This window comes from Macrotis lagotis, chromosome 1, assembly GCF_037893015.1.
Source record: "Macrotis lagotis isolate mMagLag1 chromosome 1, bilby.v1.9.chrom.fasta, whole genome shotgun sequence".
In the NCBI taxonomy this organism is placed as follows: Eukaryota; Metazoa; Chordata; class Mammalia; order Peramelemorphia; family Peramelidae; genus Macrotis; species Macrotis lagotis.
The window spans coordinates 526,061,199-526,088,364 of NC_133658.1; the positions used below are offsets into that span (position 1 = coordinate 526,061,199).

At 34.8% G+C, this 27,166-nt stretch overlaps 1 protein-coding gene across 7 annotated transcripts in view; it reads left to right on the forward strand.

Moving 5' to 3' along the window:
* Positions 1-27,166, forward strand: part of DMD (dystrophin) — a 2,282,785-nt gene that overhangs the window by 1,505,673 nt on the left and 749,946 nt on the right. For all 7 annotated transcript variants that reach the window (XM_074220296.1, XM_074220284.1, XM_074220285.1 and 4 more), the window contains one exon: positions 3,705-3,801. In XM_074220296.1, coding sequence (XP_074076397.1) covers positions 3,705-3,801 — 97 coding nt within the window. The remainder of the gene's footprint in view (positions 1-3,704; positions 3,802-27,166) is intronic.

The window sequence follows — 27,166 nt, forward strand, 5'->3', positions numbered from 1 at the left end:
TCATTTTGTTTGATGGAATCTGGTAGTCTTATAGACTCATTGGTTTCTATTTTTTCAATACTAATTTTTAGGATTTTATTTTCTTTAGTTAGCTTTTGTGTTTCCTTTTCCAGTTGATTATTTTTACTTTTAATGAATTTGATTCCTTTGGTCAATTTTTCATAATTTTCCTCCATGACTCATTTCTTTTTTTTCCATTTTTCTTCTTTCTCTTTTCTTTGGTTTTCAAATTATTTTTTAAGTTCTATGAGCTTTTGAATTTGAGTCCAATTCATAGACTCTTTTGAGACTTCCCCCATGAATAACTTTTAACTGATTTCTTCTTCTGACATGGCACTGTTATCATCTTTATCTGCAAAATAGTCTTCTATAGTGTGTGCTCTTTTAGCTTTTTTTGGTCATGTTTGTTATTGTAGCTCTACTTCTGAGCTTTGGGGTATATAGATCCAAGCTCTTTATGCTAGCACTGAGGTCTCATCCCTGGCTTGTCATAATGGGCCAAGATGTTGCCTATGCAGACTAGGCCTTGCCTTTGAAGAGGTAGATTTCCTCCTTTATGCCTATATTCTGTCTGTGCAGTGAACTGTTCCTAAGCCAGTCCTGTCTTTTGCCCTAGTATCCCCATGATTTAGACTTTGTTTGGGTTGGGTTCCTCCCTGCTGGCTTGCTATCTAACTGTTGTCAAGCTTTTGGGACCTGGACTGCACTGTGGCTTAAAGCCTCTTTCTGGCTTTCCCCCTCTCCAGCCTCTCTTGCCTTTACTTCCCTTTTTCCCCCAAAGAGAAAGACCTTCACTGAATATCCTTTATGATGCCAACTACTAAAAATTTCTTTGGATCTTCCTTTTTTCTTGGTAGGATCTGTAGCTTTAAGGTCCATGCAGAGACTTCATTTATCTTTGGTAGGAAAAAGCTCCAGGAGCATGTTCACTTTACACTGTCTTCTTGTCTCTGCCTAGAAATCCCTTTTGGGGTTTTCTTATCAAAGACTTTCAATATGAAGGACAAAACGCATGTTTTGCATGATTTCACCTGTGTAACTGATATCATTTTGCTTGCCCTCTTAGTAGGTGCAGGGAGAAGTGAGAAGTGAGATAATTTGGTACTCAAAATTTAAAAAGAGAATGTTAAAAAAAGATTAATTTTTTTAATAAGTGGCAATATTTAATGCCTAGAAAATCAGCTTCAGAATTAGCTATTTCCTTCTTCAGCTGTTTTACAGATGAGAAAATTATAGCTAACAGGGTTAAGTGACTTATCTAGGGTCATAGTGTCTGAGGTTAGATTTTAATTCATTTCCCAGATTCCAGACCTGGCACTCTATTTATTGTACCACCCAGATGCCAAGGAGGACAAGTACCTCTCTTGTGAAGGCTTGTTGAGATCTTTTGCGGGCTGCTTATCCACCTTTGGTGTCCATTTGTCACAATTTTCTTGGAGCCAATGACTCCCAAGTTTCCAAGGCATGCACAGCAACCATGTCCCAGTTCTGTCTAGGTAGATGGTATAAACCAATTATACAATATAATTATATATATATATATATATATATATATATATATATATATATATATGTTTAGTAATTATATAATTAAAATAATTGAGGATAACCAATGACTCTCAAATACATCATTGATTTGGGGGGGGGGGGGGGAGTCAGGGGTCTATTCCAAGCTTGAAAAGACTTCCCCTGATAAGATGGTCAAATGAAAACAATTTATTCCAGCATCTTTGGAGTTGGCTGAAGCAAGTGTTATGTACAACTCTGCCTCATTTAAATTCAGTTCCCATACAAGTCAAGGTAACATCCTGTACTGTCATTGGTCCTCTTCTAAAATGGACAAACATGTTTTGCATGATTTCACCTGTGTAACTAATTTTGCTTACCTTATTAGTAGGTGCAGGGAGAAGCAAAAGGCGAAATAATTTGATACTCAAAATTTAAAAAGAGAATGTTAAAAAAAAAATTAAATTTTTTAAAAAGTGGCAGTATTGGAGTAGCTAGGCAGCACAGTGGATCGTGCACTGGCCCGGGAGTCAGGAGTACCTGAGTTCAAATCTGGCCTCAGACAATTAATAATTACCTAGCTGTGTGGCCTCGGGCAAGCCACACTTAACCCCATTGCCTTGCAAAAACCTTAAAAAAAGTGGCAGTACTTAATGTCCAGGCACAGCTTCGGAGACACATATTCTTTATGCAACCATTGGTATGCCATTTAACCTACCAATGCCCCAGACAGTTCTCTAAAAGTAAAGTTTTATAATTAGAATTGTTGCTGACCTGCATTAATACAAGTTTTTTCATTGGGAGCTTCCTATATCAAAAACAAAAACAAATCTATTCCCCTCAAGTAATCTAACATAGTAATTAATAATGTAATACAGTATAGTAAAACTTAATAAAATATTATACAGTATATAGTTCAATGAAATATACTGATTGAATCTCTTAGCTAAATAGTACTGATACTCTTATACATCATCACAGTCTAACCATGCCTCCCCATCTTCTTGTATTCTTTTCTATGGCACAGTCACAAATCTTTTGTAGTTTCTACCTACTGTGCTAGGAATGTCCTTTTGGCTCTCTTTATATTTCAAGGATAGCTGTACAACACTTGGCCTCACCATCTGTTAGTCTTTATACTTACTATGTGATAGATACCACAACATTTCCAGTTTTATATCTCCCTGATGGTGATTTTTTACTTATAACCAGTATGGTTCTTTACATTACCCTTTGGGTCAACTATAATTTTGACTTTTTGAGATTAGTTGGAGTCCATAATTCATAGCCATGATAGTGTCACCAGGAGAACATTGATGATAAAAAAATACTGGAATTTGGCAGCAGGAAGTAGCTTGGAGTTACTGAAAGCAATATCTACTCATCAGTGACTATGGAATGACCATGTTCAAATTGTTAATGTCTCAATATGAAACATACTACATAAAAAGTGAAATTGATACAGCAAATTTAAATTTATTTTAAATGATAACCAGAATTGACATAATATAGCCAGAGAAAAAATTTGTTTGAAGTGTCATAATTTTAAGACACTCAAGAGATCAAGAGATATTACAAAAGAAGGGGGGAATGCAAAAAAAATGGCCCAAAAAGAGGGAAAGGATCATATATGATGACAAAAATGATCATTAATTGATTTTGAAATTTCCTGCCATTTTTTTTCATCTTTTTGTAGTACCAAAGGTGAAGTAATGATAGAGATCCTGCCTCAGATTGAGAAAAACATAAGTTCAAACCTGCCTTTGAAAAGTACTATTATGACCCCTGGGCAAGCCAATTAACTTCTAATACTTCTAGCAAACTTTCTTTTGAGTTGTAGAATAGTTACCAGTCCAGATTGGAATGAGATTTTCTTGTATTATTTAAATAATAAGCTCTGTCCACAAAAGGAACACGAGTAAATGATTTTTAAAAATCATTATTCTATCTTGTTCCTAAGTTAAATTTATCTAAAATAATAGCTTGAGTCCAATGAGTACTAAATGACTATTTGTAGAAGTAATGAATGATTAAATTTTGTACAGTACCTCTCAATGAATGAAATAACCCAAGGTCAATTAATTTTAAATAAAAAAAGTATAAATGTAGAATTTAACCCAAAGCAATGAATAAAATAATGTAATAAATGTCTTTAAGATGTTTACCTAATAAGTAAAATGCATTCTTTTCTATTAAAGAGAAAATTAGAAGACTTGAACTCTGACTGGAAGGCAGTAAATCATTTACTTGAAGAGATAAGGGGAGTAGCATCTGCATCTACTGTTCCTGGTATCTGTAAGTACATTATAGTATATTATCTTTGATGTTAGCATATTAACCAGAAGTATAAAGATTCTGCATGAAAAGTAAAAAGTATATACCATTTTGAGTAATAGTTCATGTGAGATTAGTTTTCTTTTTTTAATAAAGAAGATTATATCTTATCTAAATATATGGATTTTTAATAATAGTATTTATTTAGTAGAAGTCTTGATATGGAACAGATTCAACAAAAATATTTTTTAATTAATATTAATAAAACCTAAAGAGAAAATTTTGAGGGCAAGGGGAAACAAAGAGGGAAAGGGGGAAAGAAAAAAAGAAGTGTGTGTGTGTGTGTGTGTGTGTGTGTGTGTGTGTGTGTGTGTGTGTGTGTGTGTGTGTGAAAGAGAGAGAGAGAGAGAGAGAGAGAAGAAGGAGGAAGAGAAGAAGCAAGAGGAAGAGAAACAAACTAATCAGTCATCCAAGTAGACTAGGAAGAGAAAAAAAAATCTTCATTTAGCCATATTTTAGTTTTTTCTAAAAATAATAAAAGTTTATATAGTCAGCTTTCATTTGATGTTCAATCCATTCACTAGTTAGAGGCTTTGAATCCAATATCAACTCTGGTTCACCAGGGGAAAGAAGCATTAATATAATGGTAGGCTTGAGGAATGATGCTCTGTGTGTGTGTGTGTGTGTGTGTGTGTGTGTGTGTGTGTGTGTGTTGGTGTTGGGGGGGCAGGGAAAATAGAATTAACAATTAGGCAGAATTAATATTTTGATCTTGCCATACCTGGTCTTCAAAGATCAAAGAATGATTAGAAGTTTTATGAATCAAGTCAGGTTTTTACCTTTTAATGCTAATATTCTTAATTAGATTTTGTTATAGCTATAACAGCCAGAAAACATTTTAGAAGAAGATATGAACCTACTTGAATTAAAACCCACTCTGCAGCTTTAGGGATTGTATTTCTGTTGTTTCCCTGGGGTTTTCTGAACATTCAGAGCTCTCTTCAGTGACATAGGGGGACTGAACATGATGTGCAAGCATTATCATTTTTTTTGTCAGTCTGAGGCACTCAACTTGCTATGTCAGGATCTGTATTCAGCTGATTATGTCAGGTTCATTTCTTTTTATGAGCTGAAAATTTGTGTTTCCTCAGCACATACTCATTCATTTTGTACTATATTGTTGTCTACTTGAATTTGTTTTGTAGTTGGATAATATGCATAAACCATTCTCAATTTATGAATGAATTGTGCTCCAGAAGTTGATATCACAGATGGTTACTGGGATTTCTCAGGATGTTTTTCTAAAATAGTAGTTTGGTTCTTATCAGATCTATTTACAGGTGAAGAAATTGGGACCCAGAGAAACAGTTTAACTTTTCTAGATGATATAGGTGATCACCTGTAGATTCAGGACTAGGATACCCCGTTCCATTTGTGATTTGCTTCGTACAAAATTTAATTTTGATAAAAGCAAATTTATCTCCAATTTTAGCAACTAGACATCTCTATTACCTGGTGTGTAATAGTGATAATGTAATAACAATTTTTGTCATAACCATAACCCTAACCCATTGCAGGAACCTGAAGTGTTTTCTGAGTTATTAAAGATTAAATTAGATTCAGAATTGTTTTTGCTATACAGTAAATGCTAATATAATTGTTTTAATTTGATAATAACATAATATAGTTGATAACTCGCAATATTAGATAGTGTAAAGAGAAATTTTACTTGCTTCAAAAGACCTTATTATGCAGTTCAGGTTCTAGGATTTGGGGGTTATGAGTGAATCACTTAAAAGTTAGCTATATTCTATAAAATGTGAACAGCAATATATACATTATTGACTTCAAAGGGTTGTGAGGGATATACTACATTTACTAAGAGTATTCTGTCTTCTAAAGTTTAATTCTGAATGAATAGTTGGTGTGAAGTTTGTGATGCTGGGTTCACAGTATATTGTCTGAAAAAAATAATTAGGAAATAGCACCAAACACAACTAACGTTGAAAGGAAAACAAAATAAAACAAAAACAGCTTTACCCTTGTGAGTGACTTGTAAACTCTAGATTCCATTCTTTCATGTTGCTTCATTTGGAGAGTTAAAAAATTTTTTTTAATGATTCTTCTACTTGACTAAAATCAGGTGCATAAACAATTCATAATTCTGATGCTGTGAACCATCACTTATACATATTTACATTAAAGAGAGAAAAGAGAATTTCTGAATACCATAATCCCCACAGCTGTCTCCCATTTGCCTTTAATTCTTTTCATTTTAATGAATGAATGGATGACTCAACATGCATTTAAAATCCTTAGAATGTGCACACCACTGTGCTATAGGCTGCAAAATGCAGAAGAGGACTCAGCCCCTACTCTATAAAGATTCTTAGATCTTGCTGATATCATGGAAACATACAGTCTCACATACACTCAGGAGGAGTCAGGGAGTCCCTGCCTTGTTTACATACAAATGGTTTTCTAAGAGTTCTTTTCCAGGGACTTAAGATACCCTGGTAAATGACTCAGGGGCCAGAGGAACTCTATTTTCCATAATTCTGACTTCCCATTTATTCTTCATTTCCTCTCCTATCGTTTCCACTCCCTTGTTGCAAAACCAGGAACTGCAAAATATTACCACTAGAGAGAGCTGCCGGTTCTCTCCTTACCTTGGGGGTCATTAGATAAGAGACTGGGAAATGGAAAGGATTACATTTTAAACCACACTTGTAGTTTGCCTCCTCCAAATTTTAATTTTGAAAAAAAATGACTTTATCTGGCATTCTAACAACTAAACATCTCTGTAAGTTTGCATGTCATAACTACAATGTAATATACTGTGGGTTTATTTTAATAAAAATAAACTCCTGACATTATTACACCTGGGATACAATACAGAGAACAATTGACTAGAAATCAAGAGACTGGGAATCCTAGTCCTGATTTTTCAATCTGTCTTTGGATGACATCTTTCATGTCAATGGGCCTTGGTATCCTCATCTTTAAAATGAGAATTTAGAAATAGATCAAGAATTCAGAGTTCATTGATAGATTTTAAGGATTTATAAACTTAGAGAAAATTCCATCTGTATTTAAATATTATTTTTCCTTTGTAATTCTAGATATTGTATGAATTTAAAATATACAAAGAATGGGTCTATCAGCTTTACCGTACTGTCAAAGGGGTCAATGACACATAGAGACACTGGAGTAAATGACCCATGGCCTTTTGTCAGTCAGTGAGACAGTCAATAATTACTTCTTATGACCCAGTTCTGACCATCTCTGATTCAAGGTTTTCCACTGAAGTATAATGAAATTGAGAACAAAGGCAACATGAAATACTTCTCTCATACTATGGCACACAAGACACACTTCAGTTCTGGGAACTAATAAAAGTGTATTGTACCTAAAGCTATCTACATTTCTCAGAATTAATTAAAGCAGAATTCATCAACCTTGAGCAAGTTACTTAGATATTTGTGTCCCTTCTAGATAGAGTTCATAATCTTGCCCCAGTTTTTAACAGTTACCACCATATAAGCAAAATGGTTAGATTTAGCATTCTCAAAACCATAAGAAAAAAATTACATGCTTTTCTGTTTCAAAAGTAATGAAGATGCGGTGGCTAAGTGGCACAGTGGATAGATCATCGGCCCTGGAGTCAGGAGTACCTGAGTTCAAATCTGACTTCAGACACTTAATAATTACCTAGCTGTGTGGCCTTGGGCAAACCGCCTGACCCCATTGCCTTGCAAAAACTAAAAAGAAAAAAAAGTAATGAAGACTTTAAAGTAACTTGTATAAAGATCCATTTTTTTAAATGTGGAAAGAAATAATGCAAAATTATGGAAAAGAATAAAAATTCTTTCAAATTCAATCTTAGATATTCAATAGCTGTATGACCCTGGACAAGTTGCTTAACTTATTTTTGTCTTAATTCCTCACCTGCAAAATAATGCCAAAAATAGTACCAACCCTTCCTCTGTGTTGTGAAGAAAAAATTAAATAATATTTTAGAGTGCATTTGTAAACATTATACAAATATTAGCTATTATTCAAACTTATTAATCTTTGAAGATTTAATTTGTATATATATATATATCATTCTCCTCAGATAAATAATTTTATTCTGAGATATTCCTTATAAAATACAGCAAAGACATTTCCACTTAAAGAAAAAAATGTACAATTCCTTTATCAACCATCAAATTTCAAAACCTCAATAGTCAACTAATTACTCCAATCTATGGCATTTTAAAACTTTTTGTTTTTCACTGTTGCAAGAAGAAACCATTAAATGTCATTTAAAAAAATAAAAAAGGGAATGTGGTTACAGATATAGAATTTTTTTTTATCTACAGTCAGCTTTAAATGGAAATTCCTCAAAGATTAGGAGCAACTTCACTGTATTTGTGTTACTTGCATTATGTATTGCCTGACACAAAATATAAAGGAGCATATATATAGTCCTGTTTGGATATGCTTTTGGCATGGCATCAGACTATATTATGTTGCTTTGGCGAGAAGAGCTAGATGGAAAGACATTGGAATGTGTCATATATTATGAAAAGCAGGGAAAGCATGCTATTAAACCCTTAACTGGAAAAGAGAAAAAGGAATGACTCAGGATGTTATTTGTTTGTTCCCATTTGAATTTTTAAGGTGGTTTTCATTAAATATCAAGCTTCTCCTTTATAAAACTCCTTTATCATTCACTATGAACTGAATTATATAAAAGAAAATGAACTCTAAGTTCAGGTCAGTTTATTGGGTTTGTATTTGTTTTTATACAGGCTAATTTTGATCCATATGTTTCCTTACTATATATTTCCTTTTCTGCTTTGAATTCAGTTTGTATAAGCTTTTCAGCCACTATAATTCTGGGAAAAGATATCAACCCATCCACACATTTTTCTTTCTTCCTCTGATTCCAAACCCCCATTCTATTCAAGAACAGCAAATGCACAAACTGAAGGAGAGCCATCTGCCCCAGCCCCAGCCCAATTTCCTATTTCTGTCCCTGCTGACAACTTTTTTTTTAACTGTCTATACCAGACTGAGTGCAAACTGGACAATTTTAAAATGATTTCTATGGATTAGATTGTGATGACAATTGCTAGGGGCAGCCTTAATGCCCATATCCCATTCAAGTTCCATTTGAGAAGAAATGAGGTACTCACAAGTCACTGAACAGTTAATAAATCAAAGTTTACTTTGTCCTAATATAGGATATGCAATAAGGTTATATTGGGACTTTGCTTCTCTGGTCACTACCCCTGTTATCTTCCTTTGTAAATATATCTGGTCAACAGGGCAAGATGTGGTGATTCAGGTATTCTTCAGAAAACATCTTAGTTGATCTTCCAGCTAGGGGGTGCTATGGCTAGAAATCCCCTAAGTGACAAGGGCAAGTGTGTTTTGTCCTTTATTCAAAAAGATCATGACATCAGGGCGATGATACTTTGACAAGCATATGAATTGGATTTGAGTGAGGAGGATGCTGTGCTAAGTCACCAACCTCACTTTCTCCTCCAGAGTCATCTGGGTCTAGGAATGAAACAGGACAATTGAAGATGACCCTGAATGGAAAGCAATCAGGGTTAAGTGACTTGCCCAAGATCCCCCAGCTAGTAAGTATCTGAGGCTAGATTCAAATTCCTATCCTCCTTATTCCAAGGCCAATGCTCCATACCTTTAAGTGACTGAGTATAACCTTCTGTTCTGGTGAGAAACTCTGAAGGTCTTCCTCTTCCAGACTGATTCTTTTGGGAATTCAAACAAGACAATTTTTTGCCTTAATTCTGACCTATCCTTTAGTCACTAAATGGATGTTGCTTCTGACAAACTGAGACCTGGGAAACACCTTAGATTAAAAAAAATCTAATATTATTAGTTTCCTTTGTAATTCTAGATATTGTATGAATTTAAAATATACCATGGGTATCCAGACCCATAGCTAATCATCGGAACCTCCAGATCTCTGGAGAAGAAAGTGAAGTTGATGACTTTGAACAGCCCTACCTCACTTAATCAATTCAATTGCAAGTCAAGGCATTACCATCTTGATATTATTGGTCCTCTGTGAAAATGAAGAAAAACAGTAAAAAAAAGACAAGGAAGCTACCTGTCAAGGGATGTAGGAGCCAGCTTTGTTACCTTTAGGAAAGTGAAATCTGATGTTAAAAAATTAAAAGTATAAAATGATTCCACACTTTTGATCATTTTAATTGCCTAGATACAAACAACTCATTGTAAATAGTCAAACGTCTTCAAATCCATGGTTGAATATTCTGCACCAGACCTTGGAGCCACCTAACAAATTTACAAAATTAAATCCATATCCTCTCTCTGGATTTCTCAAACTACCTGGGATTTGGCAGGAGAAAAATATATATCAAATGATATGCATTGAGATTTTACAATCTGATAGAACATACCATACCACATGCTAGTTAGTGTTAAGAGTCATAAAAGCAAATTGGATACCTAGCAGGCTCAAGTCCGTTGTTAAGGGGGGAGGGGGGGAAGTAATTTTATCCAGGCAGCATGGGACTCCTGGCCATACATCAGTCTTTTTAATCAGTCTTGTATATGAGAAATCACAGCATCAGCAGTACCACTTTTTAATATGAAGGACAGTGATATACAGTGAAATCTCTATTATTCAGAGGTTAATTATCCATTTTGTGGATTATGCAGCTCTTTTTTTCCCTCTCCCTTCTGACCTCTTGACAGTTTTATTGCTTGATTATTAATTCCATGAGAGGGAGAGCAGGAACAGGTAAAGGAAGAGAGGCTCCAATTAGTCAATTTTCAATTGTCAGAAGCAGTGGCAAAGAGTTTTATGGGGGAGGAGGTTTGAAACTAATGACTAAATGAAGTTTTCAGATTATTAGAGGATTTCAATTATCCATGTCCTCCATTACCACAGATAATAAAGGTTTGGCTCTAGAACAAATGTCTTAACCTTGCTATATTGTAAAATTTTACTAATATAGTAGCCCGACTTGAGATCTCTAGGAAATGTATTATTAGATGATACCTCTTTGCATTATGCCATTGATGTGTAGAGCCCCTCATAAATAAATTTATAACACTGATGGAGTACAGTAATAAAGAATCTTAGAGTCACAAAAGAGAGTCTGAGACATTAAATGACTTGACCAGACTCCCATAGCTAGCTAGTATTTGTCAGAAACAGGACTTGGACTCCTTAGATTGGTATCCACCATGGCATATTACTACTCTGTTACATATATCAGCAAGGGGAAGCTAGAACTATTTGCAATTATTTTCATGTTTCTAGAGCCTATATAATAGTTTGGAGGATAATGTATGTGTTCCTCTGAATCAATAGGTGTTGAGATATAACTTATTTTTTTTAATCTAGACATACCTCAACAAACACACACACACACACACACACACACACACACACACACACACACACACGCACACACGCACACACACCCTAATAACTCCACTAAAAAATCTAAACTTTGTTTTTCTTTTAAATAAAAGATTACAGGGGCAGCTAGATGGTGCAGTGGATAAAGCACCAGCCCTGGAGTCAGGAGTATCTGGGTTCAAATCCGGTCTCAGACACTTAATAATTACCTAGCTGTGTGGCCTTGGGCAAGCCACTTAACCCCATTTGCCTTGCAAAAATCTAAAAAAAAAAAAAGAATAAATAAAAGATTCTAGAGAGAAATTGTGTCCATATTGCACATATATTAGAGAGTAGTTTTCTGTTCTGTAAGGTTATGGAAAGGTTAAATACCTCTCCCACTAATTCTAAGAAAACCCTTGGAAAACAGTTTTATGAAGAGAATCTTCATTTTGCTAATAAGGTAGAGTACAGTGGTGTCTTTATCACTTGGGACACATAATGATTTTAATATGTGACAGCACTGTGTGGTATGATTCTACTTATAATAGTCTAACTCAAATAATCAGACTTGGTCCAGATGAAACTGGGCAAAACTGTTTTTCACCACCTTCTTTATCAGATGAATGACAAATTTTGTGCCATATACATTTCCATGTTTTCTTTTATTTTGTTTTAAATTCTAAGTTTTATTAAGAATGACTATAGGGGCAGCTGGGTGGCTCAGTGGAGGGGCAGCTAGGTGGCGCACCAGCCCTGGAGTCAGGAGTACCTGGGTTCAAATCCAGTCTCAGACACTTGATAATTACCTAGCCGTGTGGCCTTGGGCAAGCCATTTAACTCCATTTGCCTTGCAAAAAAGAAAAAAAGGGAAAAAAAGAAAAAAGAATGACTATTATGGGGCAGCTAGGTGGCAAAGTGGATAGAGCACTAGCCCTGGAGTCAGGAGTTCAAATCCAGCCTCAGACTCTTAATAATTACCTGTGTGATCTTGGGCAAATCCCCATTAACCCCATTGCCTTGCAAAAACTAAAAAATAAATTGACTATTACTCCTTGGAAATGGACAAAAGTTTTGCTTTTGAAAGAGTATACTTAAATGACAGTATATATGAAGAGATTTTGGTATTGATAATTCAAGGATTTCAAGAATTATTCAAGTCCACAAAGAAATAGGCTTAATTATGTCTATGAGTAAAAGCAAATGTGTTTAAAAATGAAAATTTAAATGAAAATGAAAAACAATGCCAAGAACTTTCAAATTGTATTTGAAAATTACCTAGTTAATCCTCAGAAAAGAAACGAAGATATAATGGGACCTGGTAGGTAGAATCATTCCTCTATAAGGTAGTTGAAATTGAAGAATAGCAAAAAAGCCAATAAAACAAGTTGCTAATCATTGCTAAGAAGAGAAAAATAATAACAAGCAAACAAATAAACTTCCTACTGGGAAGGCAATATAAAGACTGGAATAATGAAGACCAAGAAATAAAAAAAAGACTTTGTCAGAAGCATCCAGCTCTATCTATAGAAACTGTCTTTCTTCATCAGATTGTAAAACAATAACCCACAAAATGTTTTAGAAATGTTTCACTTCTAGTAGACCTGGAGGTCTCTTATTGAAAAATGATGAAATCTGGTGGATTTAGTGGCATACAGAGAAGCATTTTTGTTCCAGATCTACAGAAATTTCCAAGTGGAAATAGAATACTGTGCCACACATCATGAAAGGTTGGAAAATGCTCTTTTTGAGAAAAGATAAACATACTCCAATTCATCTGATTTAAAATCTATTGAAAATATGTGGGCTATGACCAAGGCAAGATTTAGAAAAAAATGGACTGTTCATTAAAGGTGTGCTTAACATTAAATGTGATATAACATTTCATGATGAAGAATTGATGAATACTTGTCAAAATCTTGTGAATTCAAAGTCATTTGAAAGGGTATGTAACATATTTACCCTTTTTAAAGATGTAAAAAGTTGGAAGATTTCTTCTTTAGGTCATTATATACCATTATTAAACAATGTATTATCGTGATTTTAGTCAGGATAGACCTCTAATGTAATACAAATTATTGTGATTCAGTCATTTCTGCTTGTCAAATCATTAATGGAAAAAGAGAAATGCATTTCTATAACTCTTGATTTTATGATCTGGAAAATGAAAAGGTTAAATGACTGTAGAGGCCCTTCTCAGTTCTAAATCTATGAATCTGCTTTTTTTCTTCTATCTAGTGAGTTTTGCATCATCATAAATATTACCTTTAAGTTCTTTCTCAATATTTGCTGTGTTTATGTTGTTCCTCTTTTCCAAATTGTAAAGAAAATTTTGTGGTTTTAGCCAGGTTCAACCTATCCTTGAATATGTTGATATAAAATTATTAAGGATACCACCAGACCTGTAATTATTATAGGAAACGTCTTCTAACAATTCAGGTCTGCACCTTCTCTGCATCTATCCTTAGACATAATCTATATAGGAATTTGGTTTGCTTCACTTTGAATATTTATTACCAGAATACCTTTTGGTTATTGTTCAGTTGAGGGTTGACTGGAAGGAACAGTGAGGCTAGGAATAGGATAATCAATAAAAAAAAAAAAGAGATGGTCTTAGAAGCATTTTATCTTTAAAAGAGAGCAGAAGGAAAGACAGAAAGAATTACTGACAATCAGGTCAACTTTGAAAGTTATATTTTTATTGATGAATATATATAATATTTATTTAATATAATATATGGAAAACAACATGCAATGTATATATTATATATAATAAAATATATAATGTGTATATACTATATTAAAAGTAAGCTGTACATAATAGAAATTCATAGTTTCTTGTAAAATCTTTATTTTTTAAATTCTACTGTGTGGAAATGTTCATTTGATTTTGTGTTTGCTGTTCAGAATATTAAATAAATGAAATTAAAAAAATAAAATAAAAAAGTGTAGGCCTAGAGTAGTGCAAGTTTAAGTGACTTTTATGTGTTCACATAGCTGTTCTATGTTAGAGGCATGACCTGAATCAGGATCTTCCTTGATTTAAGGTCTATTCTAATTGTTCTACAATATCTTGTTGCATGTGAGTTGCTTCTATACTAGGGGAAAAAAATCAAGATTCTAGCATTTCCCACCCCCCCACACACACACCTCTTTAATGTCTCTGTAGTCATTTTTCAACAGTTATTTAAAGAAAGCATGGTCATAACTAAGATGTGACCATCAGAGCTTGGCTCCAGGTCATCAAGATCCAGACAACACTGATAACACATTTAATTAGGAAGAAAAATGGAACATCACCATTAATAAAAGGAAAATAGGAAGCTACCACTTAGTAGCTTCCCCAGCAGTAGCCATGTTATCATAGTTTCCTTTCCTTTAGGGACCTGTGTCTGGGAACTTCTCTTCAATCTTTAAGATGTTATCTTAGTATCTCTTGCAGACAAGACCTTGGATCCTGGAGTCTAGATATTTGCCTAAAATTTCTCACCCTTCCCTATCTTAAAATTTAAATTATCTTGAAAAAAGTGATTTTCAGATGCATTTTGGTCAGCTTGTTCCATTTGGTACTTTGCCCTGGGTGGAATAATTACCAATTATGACTCTGGAGAGTTAACCTCAGAAGAGTTTCTCCAAAGGGAGATAAAGGCATTTCATTGAAATTGCATTTTTTGACTTTTCTTTTTATGTGTGGCATTTAACTGAAACCCCAGCACATAATAGGCACTTAACAAATGCTTGTTGAACTTGACTTGAGATGATTTGACAATAAAATACCTCAGATTTATCTCATATTTCTGGGTATAATGCCTTTATTTTTGAAGAGACTAATCTTTCATTCTTGGATTCAATATTTCCAAAGAACTGCTACTGATAAAGGAAGAGCTTTTTTTACCCTTTTTCCTATAAAAGGGAAGAATTGCTAATCATAGTATCATTTTATTCTTAAATCAATCTATACTTCACCAAGTCAGCTATTTTTCTGGGTAATTTCCCCCCCTTCTCCAATGAAGCACATACCTTTGGTTTTCATTCATATGGACTGTATCTAACAAATAAAAGTTCAGTTCAGAATTGAATCTTGATTGGAGATCTTTTCAAGGTCAGGACTGAGTTTCATAAGTTTTATTTTTTTCAGTACAACTGACATTCGCCACTATCAGCTAAAAGACATACTTGTCTAATAAAGCTTTCAGATTCAATTTACTCTCTGCATACAGCTTGAGGAATCTCTGGAGGTCACACACAGCATGTAGTGCAACCCCAACAGGGAGAAGTGATGAAAAGAGTCTAGGCAAAAAGCTGACACTGTGCCTTCAAAGCCCCATGAATACAAATATAATAAGCAAGTTTATAGACATAAATCTCTGTGATTCTAGGGAGTTCCATCTTGGTCTCTGACTCCCTGGAATATTTGAATTCATGGATTCGTAACTATTATCAAAGTAAGTAAATACAACATACGAGAAAAATATGCTTAAACAACAGAGATCTGATGTAAATCGAGAAAAACAAGGTTGCTACTTCATATTTAACTCAGTTATGAGGTCTCTGAGGCTTCTGAGTCTGATATGTTTCCAGTAATATTAGGTACAAGATACATATTTACAAGTATCTACCTACTTCTATTTCCATTTTTCCCCTTGGCTGTTGTTGAACATGCTTAAGATTTTTTTTTTTATCCATCCTGGGTCTTTGGTATGTGAATGATTCACTGAGATAAGTGGACTTGTAGGTTTAGTCCTATAGCTTCAATTCTGCTTTGAGAAACAGTTTTTTAAAAAATGAAATTTAATTGAAATTCTCATTCTTGGCCTTCTTTGTGTTGTCTGAAATCGCTGACCCATACTAAAATTATAAGTATAACCACAGGGTAGCAATGAAAATGCAGGTGGTAACCTCTCTAGTTAGTTAGTGCTCACCTTTAGTGAATGAAAATTTGCTTAAAATCTATTTTTCATGTCACTGAAAGATCAAAGAAGATACTAGTACAGAAGGCGTCATCATAATGAGAATCTTGATCTTTCAGCTCAGTTGGTCCTTAGCTTTACTTCTGAGATTTCTAGATCCATCAGTCAAGTACCAAATGTTCAGTTTAAATAAATAAAATTATTTATTTTTCCAATTACATGTAAAGATAGTTTTCAACAATCATTTTTCTCCCTTCCTCCCCTTTCCCCCCTCCCCTAGACAGAGAGAATAAGCTAATAATAGGTTATACATGTATAACTATGTTAAACATGATCTGCATTAATCATGTTGTGAAAGAAGAATCAGAACAAAAAAGGCAGGGAAGCTATGAGAGGAAAAAAAACATAATATGTAAAACAAATTTTAAAAATTGAAAATAAAATGCTTTGGTCTGCATGCAGACTCCATATTTCCTTCCCTCTGGATGTGGATGATATGTTCCATCTCAAGTCCTTCAGAATTGTCTTTGATTATTGTACTATTGAGACAATCAAGTCCATCATATAATGCTGCTATTAAAGTATACAATTTTTTCTAGTTTATTTCACTCAGCATCAGTTTATGCAAGTCTTCCCAGGCTTTTCTGTAGTTTGACTGCTCCTGATTTCTTACAGAACAATAGTACTTCATCACTTTCTTCTGTAACAGTTTGTTCAGTCATTACACAATTGCTAGACATCATCTCAATTTCTACTTCTTTGCCACCAAAAAAAAAGAGCTACTATAAATATTTTTGAACATTGGACTTTTAACCCTTTCTCATGATTTGTTTGAGATTGGGACCTAGTAGTGGCCTTGCTGAATCAAAATATATGCAAGTTTTATTACTATTTGGGCATTGTTCCAAATTGTTCTCCAGAAAGGTTGGATCAGATCACAACTTCACCAACAATGCATTATTGTTCCATTTTTCACACATCCTTTCCAACATTTATCATTTTCCTTTTTTTTTCATATTGGCCAATCTGATAGTTGTGAGATGGTACCTCAGGGTTGCTTTAATTTGTACCAAATATTTAGTTTAACAAAACATTCATTGAAAACTGTCTTTGTAATTGGAAAAAATAAAATAAAGTACCATTAAAAATAGAATAAGAAACTTTGGGAAGGACCAGGAATCACTTAGTCTGGTGCAAGAATATTTATTATAGTTATTCGGTCTCTAAGACATGTCTGACTCTTTGCCATTCATATGGGGATTTCTTTGCAAAGATAATAGAATAGTAGATTAAATGACTTGTCCATGAACTAATGAGTATCTGAGGACAGATTTGAACTCAGGTCTTCCTGATTCTGGGACCAATGGTCTATCTATTGAGTCAATCTACTTGCCTCTTCAAGAATAACCAAGACATATACTTAGGATGCTATTTTATTCTTTTTTTTTTTAATGGGATTTCACAGTCCTCTTTCTTGTTTAACAATTCTATGTTCTAAAGACGTGGTCATCTGGAAATGTACCCTAGTATTTCTTTGGTTTTGAAGATGAAGTGAATAAGAGATCATTGTCTGTTCCATCGGCATGATATAATAAAGGAAAATCCTGTTTGTTGTGTTTCATTTAATTTAATTTAATGTTTATTTGATGTGTGCTATTTATTAGGGACACAGTGCACTAGGGATATAAGACAAGTCCTCCCTCAGAGAGTTTCCATTCTACTTATGTGATAGAGCATGTGTGTAAATAATCATGAGAGAAGAGAAAAAATACTAACAGATAAGGCAAGGCCTTCCAGAGGAAATGACTCCTGAGATGTACCCTTATCAGAAAATAAGTTGCATGAGAGGTAGAAATAAGAAAGTTTATAGTCATGGAGAAGGCCACATTTAAATGCAGAAAGCCGGAGATGAGATGAGAAATCCTGAGTTCTGGGAATGGTTAATAGTCCCTGATTGTGAAGGGAAATGATGTGGAATAAGACTGGAAAGGTAGCTAGGAGTCAGATGGTCAAGGGATCTGAGTGCCAGGCTAAGGAATTTGTATTGGATTCTTCTAGATCAGTGGTCTTTGAAGTTGGATATTCAAGATGAGCTATGGGAATGGGAGAAAAAAAGCCTAGAACTTAGAACAGCACACCCACTGAATATGTTTGCACCTTACCTATTGAACCTATCTGCTATTCTTATTTTCCTAGGCTGTACTAGAAGGTTAGCTAAAGACACTGCTTCCTGTGCAGGCAAGTAAACCCTTGCTCACTGTGCAATCTGGCCTTTCTCAAATTCTTCTTCCAGGAACAGCAGCAGGACATACAATAACCCAAGAGTCTGAACAAGAAGCTCAGGAGGCTGAGCTCTTCTTTACCTTTCTCCTCAACTGGAAAAAAAAGAGGAAGACACCTTGGAAGGACTTTTAAGAAGGGCAGGCCCATAGCAGTAGGAGAAGCAGCAGCAGAAATGGTAGCAGCTACAATAGTATTTGCAAAGAGACATTAGTGTCTCTCATTACTAGGGGACTTGTGACTCAGGTAGCCAAGGCCAGGATTCTCTCACATCAGTAAGCCTGATATGAAAATAGCCTATAAGCAAATGAAAAAAGTTATACATCACTAGGTCACTACTCAAATATCTTGTCTTCTGCTCTACTAATAATATATTTTTCTTTCCAAAAACAACTATCTCTAAGGACAGAAAAATTGACCTCTTCAGAGATCATTTCCCTATCCCACCCCATGTGGTACAGTAAAGATAGTGCATTGACCTTGGAGTCAGGAAGATGGGATTTCAAATCCAGTCTCAGACACTTGACACTTACTAGCTGTGTGACCCCAGGGCAAGTCATTTAGCCCTGATTGCCTCATATCTAGGACCTTCTCCAGTCATCTTGATTCATATCTGGCCTCTGGAGCCAGATGACTCTGGAGGAGAAAGTGAGTCTGGTGACTTAACACAGTCCCCCCCACTCAAATCCAATTCATGTGCTTGTCATGGCATCACCTTCCTGATGTCATGGTCCACTTTCAGAATAAAGGACAAACATCATCATCATGCACGCGTATCAAGGAAGAAGGACATTTATTAGCTGAATTTTTAATTGTGTGATTGGTAGATAGGATTGAAAAAATGTATTATGACAGGGGCAGTCATAAATTTACTTCTTCAATTGAGATTCAAATATATTTGTGAGGAATACCATTTTCAATTAAAACATCCATTCAAACTAAACATTAAAATTAAATTAAATTTGATTAAATTTATTTTGTTAAACCATGATAGAGAAATAATGACTGGTCAGTGAATCATGTCCTTATTAGTATGTACAGAGTGCTTAACTGGATCTATTGGTTAATTGATTAATTCTTTCATACAGTATTAAAAATAATATATAATATATTCAGTCACATTACCCTTACCAAGTAATAATAATCCAATGGATTGTGAGAACACAAAAGGTTGTTTTGTGTTGTTAAAACATTTTAATAGTGTTTATTTCATCTTTATCCTTTACCACTTTCTTGTCATAATTTTGTTTATAATGTTTTATAATGTTTAAAATATTAACCTAAAAATACATTTGTTTATAAATGCACAGATACAGAATTACAAATATACATTGTCCTCCATGCCTAGACTTTCCTTTTCAAAAACTGAGACAAAAATCTTTCTAACAGAGATCTGACTATATTCAGAAACTTTCACATGCTTCATAATGAATGTTTAGACTGAGAAACCTTATAGATCATCTAGTTACAGAATCAAAGGTTTGTGTGCTGGAACCAATTTTAATAGCTAACCAGTACAATTTATACTCAAGAGAAATCTCCACCATAACAAACCAAATGAGTTATCATCAAGACAATGCCTAAAGAACTCCAATCAAAAGGAACTGAACTCAAACCAAGACAGCACATTTCATATTTGAAAAGTTCAGATCATTAGAAAGTTTTTAACATCAAGCTTAAATAGTTCTCTTTGAAACTTATAGGCACACAGAACAAGATTCCTTCTACATGCCCCTTCAAATACTTGAATACAACCCTTATGTTCCCCTCCCAGGCTTCTCATTCCATTCTAAACATTCTGAACTCTAATGTGCTTGCACCAATGGACACAGGGGCCTTCATTTTTCTATTTAGCAACTTCTATATAATTTTTATCAATATCTTATGAGCATTGATTTAGATCTAGAATGGAACTCATAGGCCATTTATTCTAACTCCCTTACTTTTTAAGAAACTAAGGCCCAGAAAGACTTCCTTAAAGTCACATGAGTAGTAAGCATTAGAAATGGTTTTGGAACTTATGTTTTCTTACTCCAAAGGAACCTTGCCAAATCAATTATTTTTCTCCTCTACTTCTCCAGTGATAATTCGTTGTCTTGTTAGTCATTGAAGCTAAATGAACTTTAAGAAAACTATATTCCCACCAGTTTTTTCTCATTTTTAGTCCTCTCACCACAGACTTCTATTTGTTGCCCTTTAATTTGCTTTATGAGTTCCTTCTTCTTTCTTTGTTTATTTAATTACCTAATTTTTGCTCTTATTTTCCCCTCTCAATTAAATAGTTAAATAAATCTCCATTCTTCTTCCTTTAAACCTGTTTTGCTTATCATGTTTGAAATTTTCACTTTCTGACACTTTTTTCTAAAAAGGATTTTTTAAAGTGAACTTTAATTCAATTATTACAATAATTTTGTTATAAGAGTAAATATAAACCCCCTTCCCCCCCCAAGAAGATGAGAAGCCTCAAGAATAGTGAGAGAGAGAGAGAGAGAGAGAGAGAGAGAGAGAGGGGGGAAAAAAATGTACTTCAGTCTGTGTTTGAATTCCAATGGCTCTGTCTCTGGGGTGAGTCGCTTTCTTTATCATAAGTGCACCAGAGAAGTTGCTTCAATATTTTTGTCACAATTCTTATTACTAGCTGTACCTCCACTCTATTCCTCCTCACTCTCATTTATTCTATTCTGTCTCTCCTTTCATCCTAGCCCTGTCCAATAGGGTTTTGTATCTGAGTACCCTCTCCCTCAATCTTCCCTCTCTTCTATCACCTATCCCTCCCTTCCCTTCCCCCATTCCTCCTTATCCCATCCCTTTCTTCTCATTTTTCTCTAGGGTAAGATAGATTTTCTCACCCTATTAGGTGCTATTTCTTCTCTTAGCCATTTCTGATGAGAATGGAGGCTCATTCATTCCCCTTACCTTCCCTCTTTCCACTACATTGAAAATAGCTTTTTCTTGACTCTTATGTGAAATTTCTTAGTTTTCTCTTCCTTTCCTTTCCCTTCCTCCCAGTACTTTCCTTTACCACCCATTCACTCCATCTTTTTATATTATACCATTATATTCCACTCCTTCCTGTGTCCTGTCTATATATGCTCCTTCTAACAGCTTTTATAAATGAAGAAGTTCATATAAGTTATCAATATCTTCTTCCCATGCAAGAATACAAACAGTTCATCATCATTAAGTTCCTCTTAGCTAGTCCCTCTCTTCCACCTCCTCTATTGTTCACCAGAGTCCTGTACTTAGAGATCAAACTTTCTGTTCAGCTCTGGTTGTTTCAGTAGGAAAGTTTGAAACCAGTTTTTCTGGGTAGTTGATTTTCAGTTGTAAACCAAGATCTTTTGCCTTCTGGAATATTATATTCCAATTCCTTTGAGCCCTTAATGTAGATACTGCCAGATCCTGTGTAATCCTGACAATTGATCCTTGGTAGTTGAATTGCTTGTTTCTGGCAGCTTTTAGAATTTTCTCTTTGAGAGTTTTGGAATTTGAAGATAATATTCCTGGAAGATTTCTTTTGGGATCTCTTTCAGGAAGTGACCAGTGAATTCCCTCAATTTCTATTTTACCCTCTGCTTTTAGGATCTCAGGGCGATTTTGCTGTATTATTTTTTTTTTTAGATTTTTCAAGGCTATGGGGTTAAGTGGCTTGCCCAAGGCCACAGGGCTAGGTGATTATTAAGTGTCTGAAGTCAGATTTGAACTCAGGTACTCTTGACTCCAAGGCTGGTGCTCTATCCACTGTGCCACCTAGCTGCCCTTACTGTATTGTTTCTTGAGAAATGAAGTCTAGGCTTTTCTGGTTGTGGCTTTCAGATAGCCCAATAAGTTTTAAATTATTTCTTCTGGATCTGTTTTCAAGGTCGATTGCTTTTCCAATGAGATATTTCACATTTTCTTCTAATTTTTGGCTTTTTGGAAGAGTTTTATTTCTTCCTGATTTCTTGCAGAGTCATCACCTTCCTTTCATTCCTTTCTGCATTTGAAGGAGTTATTTTCTTCAGAGAGTTTTTTATCTTCTTTTCCAGCTGGCCAATTCTGCTTTTTAAAGCATTCTTCTCATTTGTCTTTTGTTTTGTTTTTTCCATTAGGCCTAAACTGGTTTTTAACATATAGGTTTCTTCAGTATTTTTTTGTATTTGTTTCACCAAGTTGTTGATTTGGTTTTCATGATTTTTCTGCATCACTCTCATTTCTCCTCCCAATTTTTCTTCCACCTCCCTTAAAAGTGGTTCAATTTAATAATTATAATGGCAATCAGCAGACTCAAATACTCAGAACAAAGATATGCAAACATAAAGAAAAGAAATTTTGAAGGATGCAGGAGTAATCTGCATCAATCAGAAATGGAAGGAGTCAAGGGCTCATAATCTGAGCCCATTTTCTATTTCTCTTGGGGGTTTTGGATATGGAAGCTTCAATTTTGTCATCATTTGAGTATGTGTTTTGATCTTCCATGGGACTAAAGTAATTCTCTATGGTCAGATTCTTCTTTTTCTGTTGTTTACTCATTTCCTCAGTCCGAGACTAATTTACAGCACTTTCAAGGCTTTGGGTTTGGTAGGGGTACACCCCACTGGGACCTTTATTCCTCCAAGGTCTTATGCTCTCTTGCCAGTGATGCTTTGATATGTAGATGACTACCACACTTCCCTCTGCCCTGGAGTTGTAAGGAGGGGTCCTGCTTGGCTATCTTAGTATGGCAGCCCAAGCTGCAACCTGGATCTGAGTGTGGGCAAACAGTAGAGTCCTACCCCGAGGGAGAGTAGAGAAATTTTTGCAGTCCCCCCCTACCCCCTGTGGGGGTAGTCTGTGGGCTGTGCTCAGGAGGTATAGGCTGCTTTCTCTAGATTCTTGCTGCAGGTTCTGCAGCCAGTGCTCCCTCACTCCATGCTCATTCTGGTGTAGCAGAATTCCCTCCCCACCCATTCAAGCTATTCCAGTGCTGTGTTGTGATTGAGGCTTTTTCCAGTTCCTGGTCCTGGTGAAACACACCTTTCCCGCGGAACTTCTAAGTTATCTTGGACTGGGAAAATATATCACTCAGTCTCTCTGTGGGTTTTGCCCCTCTAAATTTTGTCTAGAGTCATAATTTTTTGGCTTTTGGAGTTTTGGAGGAAGGAGTTCCCAGGAAATGCTGCCTTCATGCCATCATCTTGGCTCCACCCCCCCCCAAAAGGATTTTCCCTTCATTTTCTCCATTAATTATCTCCCCTTTCTATTTTAGATCTTTTTCTTTGATTTATGACCCTCATATTTATTCTTTTATTAGTCTCTATATTCCTCATAAAATAAAAACTCCCAAGCTACATATTTTGCATTCTTTTTTCTAAAGAGTTTCTGTCATTGACTTTTTTTGCATGTTTGTGTACATCTTCCCAATAATCCACTTTCTGTTGTATTTCACTCTTAGAAATGCCAGTTTTTAAAGAAGTAAGAGAATAAAAGTATATACCCCAAAGTAAGAGCTTTTCTGGGTCTCTGTGATGTAAAATATTGCCCTTTGCCCTTCTTATGATAATTTTTTTCCCCATTTTTTTTAATGAAATCTCCTTTTTCAGTTCATTCCCTCTCACTCCTCTAAACCTTAGGAGCTCTGCTTTTCCTTCTCAGGGAGGGTGAGTAGCTTTTCTAAGTATCAAGTCTCTGTAGATTAAATCCACTATCTTTTATCTCCCATTACAGGTATTTCACTATGCCCCTGGAGCATTTTTTTTAGTTAGACCCATTCCACCAACTGAAAATAGTTGGGTGTTTTTCCCCTTCTCTTCATTCTCTACCTTTGCAACCTCATCCACTGTTCTGCAGATGGTCGACTTTCTGAAGACTACAGGAATTATTTTCCTTTCATTGTAATACTTAGATTTGATTCAGGTATATCACATGCTACCTTCAGTCTTCTTTCTCCTTTATCCCCTTCTATGCACCCTCATGATTTAACTCCCCCCCAAAAAAACAAACAAACAAAAAAGATTGATTTACCCATAGACAAGTTTCATTATTCAACCATCAATTCTATTTGATTTCCACTTTTACCATTGTCTTCTAGACTTTTAGAAAGCAATCTCATAATGTTCTCTCTGTTTTTAGTCTGTTGTTACTGTTACTATTGATAATCTCATAATCATCTTTCCTTTCCATTTCTTTTTAGGGATAATTTTTTTCATTATCTATGCTATTTCTTTGCTTATGTTATGACTTTACCTTCCTTGCATTTCTATTGTTTCAAATATCTCATATTTATTGAATATCCTTCTTTTTTCATTAATAGTCACAACATTACATGGTTACATTTTGATATACTATATTCTTTCAAACATATTATTCCCTTGACTCCATCCATTTCTGATTGATGCAGATTACTCCTGCATCATTCAAAATTTCTTTTCTTTATGTTTGTATATCTTTGTTCTGAGTACTATTTGAGGCTGCTGATTGTCATTATAATTATTAAATTGAACCACTTTGGATCCTGGAGTTTGCAACATAGAATTTGCTTATATTTTCCCCAGGAGCATTTGGTGTAATCTTTCAATGGGCTTTTTGTTTTCTGGATTCACAAGTTCTGGTAATTTCTTCTATCATTTCTTGCATTGTTATGATCAGATTTTTGTTCTTCTGGTAAATTTATAATCCTTACATTGCATTCCCAACTAATTTCTCATTCTTTCTTTTTTTCCTTAAATGAAGTTTGTCCTGTGGTACCAAGTTTCTCTATTCTGCTGATTATTTCTTCTGTGGAAAGGAGAAATCCTGCTTTTATGATGGCTTATTCCTCTTTTAAAATATTTTTTGGAAAATTCTCTACTGGATCCAAACTCTTAGAAATCTACAAAGTCCTCTGCTTCATCAGTTGTTGATTTACTTTCATTTATCTTGACATTTTATTTATAGATGTCTAGACTTGTGTAACTTATCCAAAGGCCATATTCTCTTTGTGTAATTAATATATTTTCATATTCCAATATTTTCTTTTCCTTAAGGTCTTCAACTGAAGTTTTCTTTCACCTGAAGTCTTTAGTAATTTCAGTGTTTATTTCTTTATATTCCTTTGTTTCTCACTTTCTAACTCAATCCCCTTTATTTGCAACTTTTCTGGTAGCTGTACTACAAGGTTATCTCAATCTCTTGCATTGTCTTTTGGAGTTTGGGGAGACACTGAGAAGAAACAAGCAGAACTGCAATATGTTGCAACCTCATAAATATGCTTTTGCAGACCTGCCACTATGTGATGGTCAGTGAGATAAAGGATACTAAGTAAGCATGTTATCGATTGAGGATTAACCATCGCTGCTGTATTTCAGTGAGTTGTTACCTTGTTAGGTTTCTTGGTGTTTTTAGACTTTGAATAGCTGAAATTATTTTGCGAACTCATATTGTAGAGACATTTGCTAGGTCAAGAAGATCAGGCAAAGTATCTAATTTTCCATCCTGTTGGTCACATAACTTGCCATGCTACCTCTGTAACAGAGTATATGGTCTATGTCTTTGCATAATGCTTTTAATTTTGATATTATTCATATAATGTGATTAAATATTTATTATAGTAAAGTTTTGGATTAGAGGTGAATCAGTAAAAGACACAGTTGATACAGTCAGAGCCTCCATCATTGCTCTGATGGAAGATATATTATTAATTCATACCTTTGATATCATATGATAAGAACAACTCTATCTAGAAAGAGGCAGAGGTAAAGGACAAATGGCAATTAACTCACTAAGAGTCTGAGAAAGGTAATGGCTGCTGGACAAGTGAATACAGGGGTATTGGGTGTTGTACAGGTAAGACTGCCCTTAACTAACAGTACTGACAGTATGTGAATGAACAAATTTAAAAAGCATTTACTAAACTCTTCTTCATGCAAACTACTGAGCTAAATAGTGGAGATGCAATTATAAAAATAAGACAATCTTGCCTTTTTAATTTGAGACAGGCAACAACTTGGAAGGTTTCAGTTGCATGTTAAAGGTTGGTTCCAGGTTCCATGAGAAAGGTTCCAGGATCCACTGTATACAGTAACAAAACAAATCAATATGATAATAAACGTAATTTCTACTGTTAAAATCACATCAGTATCTCATGTTGAATCATTTGACATGTTGAATCATTTGGCTAGAATTTCAGTGGCAAAAATTTTCTATTTTTGGTCTTCAATAGCTGAGACTATAGAATTTGTAAGAGCACTTAGCAAGCTGTTTCTCCACAAGGTATACTTGCTACTAGCATTTTTATTTCCATATCACTTAGCTTCAAAGTTTGGGGCTATATCCATAGGGATTGGGAGATAAGGAATCAAGGTGGTGGTGGTAATTTGATTTACTAGACACATGCTACTTTTTCAGGTACCTTGCTGATTCAGCTAGGCTAACTTGCCTATATGGTGGGTAGCTGTTGGTTGATAGTTGGTGAAGATAAATCGAACTTTCTCTATAGGAGTTATTTGCCTAAGATTATACCTATTGGGCAAGGCTAGAAGTAAGACTGGGGGATTTGAGGGTGCTGTTACTCCTAGGGCTCTTGTGTTTATTATATGGTACTAAGAAAAGATATATAGATATAGATTTCTATTTATCTATCTATGAATATAAATAGAATATATCCATTTATAATATATAGAATATATATAGGCAGAAAATTAGAAGAAAAAAATAGATAGATACATAGACAGACGCAAATATCCACTTACACAGATAGTAACACTTCCAAACCAACTTCCCAACCTGATACAACAACTATTTCATCTGGAAATTTATTTCTAGAGTTGACATTTTCTATCTCTTATTCCCTGTACCCCATCCCCCAAGT